General features: G+C 39.0%; 1 protein-coding gene across 1 annotated transcript; it reads right to left on the bottom strand.

Annotated features, from left to right (window-relative positions):
- Positions 1–2,642: 2,642 nt before the first annotated feature.
- On the bottom strand, positions 2,643–4,251 carry LOC131635724 (uncharacterized). The gene is made up of 3 exons (XM_058906368.1): positions 3,729–4,251; positions 3,012–3,653; positions 2,643–2,911 (listed from the first exon to the last, which is right to left on the bottom strand). The coding sequence occupies exons 1-3, from the start codon at positions 4,249–4,251 to the stop codon at positions 2,643–2,645; spliced, it is 1,434 nt and encodes a 477-aa protein (XP_058762351.1).
- Between the last annotated feature and the right edge of the window lie 5,098 nt (positions 4,252–9,349).

The raw sequence follows: 9,349 nt of genomic DNA, 5'->3' as shown, positions 1-9,349 counted from the left end.
ACATTTTTACTGAGCATTAAGCTCCCACTGGTAATAATTGCCAATTCAGGCCACCTGTTAATAGCATTCCGCCATTAACGTAATGAAATGTCATGCTGTGCATACAAACGACTCAATTACATAACAACAACAACAACAATATAACTCGGTCACATATCTACATCACACCGGTTATATTATTCTACACGGATACATCATCAAAATTGCCACTCAGGCGTTCATATTCACACAGCACACGTATACCGTCAAAACATACTTGATTAGCAAATATCATTTCACAAAATACATTTATGAAAAATCATTCAACCACCAACACACTCCTCTTTATCATAAAGTATACTCAAGGGTTCTCATAATACTTCAAACGGCGCGTAGAAACGACCTACGGTTCAAAAGATACAACAAAACAAAGTTTGGAAAACAAAATTTCACACAGTCCGCTTGAGCTCCGCTCAGCGGACCCAGACAGGGAATCACCAAACAAAAATACAGAACCTCCGCTCAGCGGACCCAGACAGAGATTTCCTGCAAAAGAACCTCCGCTCAGCGGGCCCCCCTCCGCTCAGCGGACCTGCGTAAACCCAGAAAAACCAGTTCTGCAACAGACCGTCTCAGCCCCCTCTAACCCATTCAAAACCTATTTAAACCTTCATCCTAACCCCAATACAACACAAACATGCTATATATACACCTAATCCATGATTATCATATGGTTGGATCATCACACATTGTCTTTGACCTAAATTTCTTCATAAGCAAGAAAACATGGAGAAATGACAAACAAACATGATCCATGGGAATATCTATCATCATAGCACACATACACACCATAAAATCAAGTTTATATCTTCAAAACTCACAAAACACACAATTTGCCATTGTTGAACAAGCTTGGAAAAGAGGAAGAACAAGAACAAGCATACAAAACTACAAGAACCATACAATCAAGATAAACTATATTCATCCCCCTTACCTTGGTTGGATTCTTGGCTCTAGCTTGGTTTGGATTCTACAACTCTCTTCTTCTCTTTGTTTTTCTCTTCTTTCTCTTCTCTTCCCAAGTTCTCTTTCTTTCTTACTATCTCAAAATATCTCTTTTTCTCTCTATATCAAAATATCTCTTTCTATTTCTCTACTTCTCATTTTCCCCCACTCAACTTTCATAAATTCTAATTTTGGCCCAAATGTCACTAAACATTAATTCTAACCAATTAACACCCAAAACATAATAATTACACACATGGAAAGTAATAAGTAAAATATTAACATAATTAATATTTACCGACTGACTCGACTCGAAAACGGTAAAATTAGGAAAATGTAGCAAACATCACAATTAATCAGAAAAACACATTTACGGGCGTTACATCACCCATATAGAATCGTATCCACCTCGGGCACGGGGTAATCCCACAATGAAATCCATAGAGATAGAGTCCCATTTCCATACTGGTATCTCCAGAGGTTGCAACATCCCTCCTGGCCTCTGATGTTCAATCTTAACCCGTTGACAGATAGAACACTGCGCCACGTATTCTGCAATTTCTTTCTTCATTCCTGGCCACCAAAAGTTCTTCTTCAAATCTTGATACATTTTGGTCGAACCGGGATGAATAGAAAATTTACTCTTGTGCGCTTCGTCAAGGATTAGACGCTTTAACTCAGGATCATTTGGTACACAAACTCTCTGATGAAACAAAAGGATTCCATCCGGTGCCCTACAAAAATAAGGAAGGTTCTCGTCCGCTTGCAACTTTGCATCACATTCCTGAGCTAACCGGATCGTCTCCCAAAGCTTGTTCACGATGCTCAAATTGCTAAGCAGAACACCGTTGGGCATCCATTCGAACTGAAGGTTAAGGTTTCAGAACTTCTCTAATAAACCATGTTCTAACATCATCAACTCCGCAACCCGAAATTCCTTCCTACTTAAAGCATCTGCTACTTTATTAGCCTTCCCTGGATAGTATTTCAGTTCAAAGTCATAATCCTTAAGATACTCCATCCATCTTCTATGTTGCATGTTCAACTCCTTCTGATCAAAAAAAGTATCTTAGTCTCTTATGATCACTGAACATTTCAAAGTGGACTCCATACAAGTAATGTCGCAACACTTTAAGCGCAAAGACTATTGCAGCAAGCTCAAGATCGTGGGTAGGATAATTCTCCTCATGAGATCTCAACTGCTGAGATGCATAAGCCACGACTTCACCGTATTGCATCAACACTCCGCCTAACCCTTTCTTAGACGCAATACAAAATACTTCGTACGATCGGTTTGGTTCAGGAATCACCAATACCGGTGCAGAAGTCAACTTCTCCTTAAGCTTCTGGAAACTTTGCTCACACTCGGAGTCCCATTCAAAAGCAACTTCCTTCCGGGTAAGCTTCGTCAATGGTAAGGCCAATTTAGCAAATCCCATGATAAACCTCCGATAGTAACCGGCTAGCCCTAAGAAACTTCGAACCTCCGTTACACTCTTCAGTCGGTCCCAATTCAATACCGCTTCTACCTTTGAAGGGTCTACTGCCACGCCTCCCCCAGAAATGACGTGACCAAGGAAACTTACTTTTGATAACCAGAACTCGCACTTGCTAAGCTTGGCGTACAATTGCTTCTCTCGAAGAGTAGACAACACGATCTACAAATGCTCTTTATGCTCTTCTAGAGAATGAGAATACACCAAGATATCGTCAATGAAGATCACCACAAACTGATCCAGATACGGTTGGAATATTCGATTCATGTAGTCCATGAAAACAGCCGGAGCATTACTCACACAAAAAGGCATAACTAAAAACTCGTAATGACCATACCGAGTTCTGAATGCAATCTTGGGAACGTCTGAGCTCTTCCCCCGAATCTGATGATACCCCGACCTAAGATCAATCTCCAAGAACACACTGGCTCCTTTCAATTGATTTAGGAGGTCGTCAATCCGTGGCAAGGGATATTTTTTTCTTTATGGTAACCTTGTTCAGTTGACGGTAATCGATAAACAAACACATACTTCCGTCCTTCTTCTTCACCAAGAGAACAGGAGCTCCCCATGGAGAAACACTGGGCTGAATGAAATGCTTAGCTAGGAGTTCTTCTAACTGGATCTTCAATTCTCTGAGTTCGATAGGGGACATCCGATACGGAGTTATAGAGACAGGGGCAGTACCAGGAACGAGGTCAATCGAGAATTCCGCTTCTCTTTCTAGAGGAAGAGAAGTGATGTCCTCAGGGAATACATCAGGAAATTCGCACACCACTGGAATCTCAGACAATTCCATCCTTACCGAAGGCTCCTTGGAAAGAACTAAAAGAAAGGATCTTTCTTGAGAAAAGAGATAGTTAACCGTGATGATTGTACCTTCAATTAACTTGGTAATTGCATCATCGGAGGTAGTCTCTTCTGCAGGAATGAATATAGCCTTCTCCTTGCAGCCAATATACACTGAATTAGGAGATAACCAATCCATTCCAAGAATGACATCGATTCTCTTGAGAGGTAAGCAATTCAGATCGATCGGAAAATCACGGTCATTAAAAGATACAAAACAATCCTTGCAAACTAGCCGAGCTTCCACAGAATCATCCGTAGCCGAGGAAATGACCATAGGATCAGGTAGAGGAGTTTCTTCCAACCCAAGTCGGTAAACACACTCTATAGAGATAAAAGAATGCGTAGCCCCTCAATCAACTAAAACACACAAAGGTTGGTTGTTTACGTAACACGTACCCGCAATGAGATAGTTGTTTCCCTTCGCTTTCCTTGCATCCAAGGTATACACACGACCTGCGGTCTTCTCAGGAGCTTTCTTCTTTGGACAATGCCTAGCCATATGGCCCATTTCACCACACTTATAGCAAGCAGCTCCAAAAGGCCTACAATCCCCACGACGTCTTCTCTTACATTTATCACACTGATGAGGTATAGATGACTGGTCACCATGATTTTGCTTCTTCTTTGTCGGAAAGTTGCGGGGCTTCAGATAGTGTCCTGATCTTCCTTGCTCTCTAAAACTTGTCTTGTTCTGATTTCTCTCTTCTTGAACCCTCTTCAAACTGTTTTCAGCAATATAGTATTGCCTCAAACACTCAGCATAAATGGTGAACTCTCTCTGTAATACACTATGAGCAATGTCCGCCCTTAGTCCCATCATGAACTGATCAATCTTCCATAGTTCATCCTGAGCATAGGCAGCCTGTCGGGAGTAATCAGCCAGGTCTTCAAACTTCTCAGCATACTCCGAAACGGACATGTTGCCTTGCTTGAAGTTCTAAAATTCTCTTTCTTTCTGAGTCCGCACACTGTTAGGAAAGTACTTCTCCGAAAATGTTGTTTTGAAGTGTTGCCAGTCCGTAGGAATCCCTTGGGTAGTGAAGATTGTAGATGCCGTCTTCCACCACCTAGCAGCAGGTCCTGTCATTTTCTGAGTTGCAAAGATAACCTTCTCCTCTTCAGTACATTGGATGGCCTGAAACACTCTCTCCATTCCAGCCAACCAATCATGAGCCAATACCGAATCTAGACCGCCCACGAATTCTAGAGGATTCATTCTGAAGAAAGCATGAAAATCTGGTCCAGTTGCAACTGGTGGAACGGGAACTAGAGCAGGAGGTTGTTGCCCGTGTATACCTTGCATCATCTGCATCATCATCTGATTCTGCTGTTGCATCTGTTGCATTATCTGCTGCCGCGGTATACCTGCATTTCCCGCTTCTTTCTCGGGTACCACATTCCTTGTTCTGGGCCTTCTGGGACCTCTGCGTTGCTCAGCCATTTTCCCTGTTTGTCCTACACATGGAATTCAGTTGATCGGGCTCAAATACATAGTAAGACATACGGAACACTGCCGATTTACACATATGAGGAAGGATTGTACTGCTTTATGATGTGTCGAGCAATGCCGAGAATCGACCTGCTCGGATACCAACTATAACACCCCACACATATTTGTCTAGAATAATATGTATGTAATGCTAATAATGGTACATAAAACATCATCATATAATACATGGAAGTATATAGCAGCGGATCATAAGATACATCATATAGTACATAGTACTTAAGCCGAATGTATCATGGCCAAAATAATACAACATAAAAGCTAGTACAATGTCTCAAAGTACGAGTACAAAACAAGCACGATAAAAAGATAAGACGCCCATCTACGTCAGCAGCACTAATCCATCTTGCCTTTACCTCGATCTTGCTGCGAACCACCTGAAAAAAATAAGAATTGGAATGGGATGAGATTACTAAATCTCATTGAATCCTCCTATCCTATGAGTCCACTCGGATCTACAAGGTACATGCTATGCCGAATCCACCATTGATTTGGGGTTAATTCCCACTTCCGGTATAAGAACGGAGCAAACATACGACTTGTCCACCTTAGGACTCGTCGTGTCACAAATACACAAAGTATACAAACAAGTATGCCAAACCCGCACACATGTACGGGGAATTCAGAAGCACGTTAACACCAATCTACGAAGGTTGCGCAACACACCCTCGGTGAGTAACCAAGTGCATATTGTCAAAGAGGCTCGCACAAGACCATCACTAGATGAGGCAGATGCATCCTACATGGAATCCCATCCGTGACGAGTCATCCGAACTAAATCGGGAACGGAGTGACATTGCCTACATGGCGTCACAGCCCCGTTATCATCCATACGCAATATGGGTTCTGCAAGTGCGAAAACGCCTAATTGACTACACAAGCCCATCCGGGTTGGAGCCTAGTGGCGTAGCCTATGTGGCACCACTAGAGGTGAGTTATCCGGGTGATATTGCCTATAGCATCACCATTCTACTATACCAAGAACGCCAAGTGTATTCCGCAAGTGAGAAAACGCCATTAAGACTCTCACAAGTACACTTGCAATGATAGCTCAGATGTGTTCTATCGTACCAAGAATGCTCGATGTATTCCGCAAGTGAGACACGCCCTATAGACTCTCACAAGTACATTCGCAATGGTACATCCGATAATAGCCCTTACGGCATGCGACTTACTACCTAGTATTGGCCCACTTCGATTCTAGCATACATCACATTCCAAGCGTTAAATCACACAATACATCCAATCCCGAGTGTTTAACCGAAAAAACGGGAAACAATATCTATCATGATTCATCATATGTAATTGTATCTCATCATGCACAACCAACATCCAACATAAATTGAGTTATCATCAATTCTCATGTTATGCATACACATACATATAATAGGAATCACAAGCTCACATATCATAATTTACCGTACACACGGTCAACAGATGCTTAATAATAGTCGGAGAGGAGCTCGGTTCTGATTAGAGACCAAAACTGCACTCGGGGGAAAGAAGAATAAAATTATGCTCAGCACCGTCCGCTTAGCGGGCTGCTAGAGGGTTTCCCAGTGGCGTAGCTCAAACGTTCTTCCGCTTAGCGACTTGTGTCCGCTTAGCGGACTCACGATTTTCTGGAATCACAAACAGCATCCGCTAAGGGACCTGAGTCCGATTAGCGGTGTAGCGATTTCTCAGAAAAAATGTAGAATGCACCAGTTCTGCCAAAGGTGATCCAAACCCTCCCATTTCACCAAAAATGTAACGATTAACAACATATACAACCAGATTATAACATATATAAACAATATTGATCATTATTAACATGTTACTTGACAAGGATTTATGGATTAACTCAAAACCCTTAACCCCTAATTTCTCCCAAACATTAAACCCCAAGTATCTAACTATGGACTCACCTTAGAGTTGGAATAGATGACAGAATCGAACGATTAGAGCAGGAAAACAAGGGATGGAACTGAGTTGGGTTGCATGCAAGGCTTGAGATGGAGTTGGTCTTCTTCCTTTCCTCTCTTCCTTTCACGCTTCCTTCTTTTTCTTTCTCTAAACCACAAAATTCTGCTTTGAACAAGGAAAAATGAGGAATCAAACAAACCCTTATTCCTATTTAAGTGGGAAAATGACCAAACTACTCTCATTGTTACTAATTGGCATAATTAATATAATTAACCTATTAGCAAGAATGTGTGTCATATTTGTCCATTACTCATATCAATTTAAGTTAGAATTAGTAATTGGACAATTATAATACCGGGTATTACAGTCCGCAGGGGTACTGGTGTGGACCGCGCATTTGTCACCAGTTAGATTTTGAAATTTAAATAAAATAAAAAATGTTTAAATTTAATTTTAAAAAATAAAACATAAAAAAAAACGTACTCAAAGATAAGTATATAAATGAAAGAAATAATTTTTAAATAAAAACAAAAGGTGACTCCTCCGGTTCCCAGTCTGACCGACTGGTTCAGTCCGATTTTTAAAATAGTGATTTTAAGAGTTTTGTTTTTTTAATTTATAACTAATATTAAAATAAAAATATGAATCATATTATTATCATTATTATTATTATTCATATCTCATAAATTATATCAATTTTAAGATATTAAAATAATATCTATTTTATTTTATTTTTTAATTTTAAAAAAATGGGAGATTGACACATAAACGGTTTTGTCTAGGGTTGTCATTATGACAACTTTAAATTTAAAATTAGTTATTAAAATTATTTTTATATTTGTGATTTATGGTTTAAATTTATTATTTTGATTAATTAAGTATTTCAAATTTTATATAAAAATATGAATAAAATAGTAAATAATTTTATTCATACTTGATTTCTTTCTTCTTTTTTTTTTAATTTTTTACTGAGTAGTAATTATTAATATATTTAGCTTTTTTTTCTACTTTTTATATTATCATAATTGTAGTGTATTAGTTATAATTTTAGTGATTATTAATATAAAATTTATTAAATATTTTATATTTTTTGAACTAAATTAAAAATTGTGAAGAGTTTTATGAGTTTTATTTTTTTAGTTTATAACTAATATTTAAATAAGAATATGATTTGAATTAAACTAAAAAGTGTGAAGAGTTTTATGAGTTTTATTTTTTAATTTATACTTAATTTGAAATAAGAATATGAATAGTATTATTATCATTATTATTAATCATATCTCATAAATTATATAATTTTAAGATATTAAATAGATATCAATTTTATTAATTTTTTAATTTGAAAAAAAATGGGAGATTGACAGATAAGATTTTAGCTAGGATTTTGTCTAAGGTTGTCATCATAACAACCTTAGATTTATTTTTTTTTTTTTAAATGAGATGATAATATATATAAAAAAAGAAACGGTACAAAACGGGGAACCAGTTAGCCCCAAATTACGCAAACCTAAAGAAAGGTATACCTAACCTATTCTTTACAAAATCATTCCGCATCCCCAACGGGATGGAATCTAAAATAGTGGTAGAGCCAATGCCGAGCGCTAAATTAGCCAAAAAATCGGCACAGGAGTTACCTTCCCTGTAAATGTGAGAGAAAAATATATGCGAGAAGTTAGGTTGCTGTAAGCAGTAAGACCAACCGGGTCCTAAAATTAAAAGGAACTAATCTGTGGTTGGAGAAAGCTTTGACAACCAAGGAGGAATCAGTTTCAACCCAAAGCTTTTGCCAACCTCTATCTATGGCTATCTCCATGGCACGAATAACAGCTCCAAATTCAGCATGAACCGAAGAACTACAGTGAATATTTTCTGCAAAAGCTAGAATGAAGTCACCTTTATGGTTACGGAATAAGCCAGTACCGCCAGCGTTGGAAGAGTCGTGGATGAAAGCCCCGTCGCAATTGCATTTAATCCATCCAAATGATGGAGGAGTCCAAATCACTTCAATGATGGAGGGCGCTTTAGGAGGGATGATATTGACATGAAATTCTTTGATAAGAGTAAAGTCCAGCATGTTGATATTGGAGGCTTTTTTTGAAGCGTTTCCGGATAATTGGACTTGTCTCAAAATCCAATTAATGGCATAGTCAGTGTTGGGTTTGGTGTTGTTGTGTCTAGCCTCATTGCGGAGATGCCAAATAATGCTCAGAAGGTTTACCACTGCCGCACTATGTATAAGGGTGATTTGAGGAGATTTATTTTGAGAACTTTTTTCCAACCAATCAGTGATTGAAACAGGCTGAGTAGAAATGTGAAATTTTCGCATCAACCATACCCACAGAGTATTGGAGAAGACACAATCAAACAGAAGATGACGGAGGGAGTCTGTGTGTTTGCGGCAAAGCGGACACATAGAGATAATCGAAAAACCTCGTTCGATAAAGAAGTTGTCAGTGGGAATTTTCCCGTGAATCATCCGCCAGACGAGGATGGACCTGCTCGGAGGGATATTGATATGCCAAATCACGTTAGACCAAGGGGCGGCTGCAAGGAGCTTCGATTTAAACCTGTAAGCCTCTTTCAAATCCAAGTTACCAGATGTGCA

This window comes from Vicia villosa, unplaced genomic scaffold, assembly GCF_029867415.1.
Source record: "Vicia villosa cultivar HV-30 ecotype Madison, WI unplaced genomic scaffold, Vvil1.0 ctg.001537F_1_1, whole genome shotgun sequence".
NCBI classification, from domain to species: domain Eukaryota; kingdom Viridiplantae; phylum Streptophyta; class Magnoliopsida; order Fabales; family Fabaceae; genus Vicia; species Vicia villosa.
Note: the sequence above shows the minus strand (reverse complement) of the source record. Positions and strands in the feature narration are given on the sequence as shown.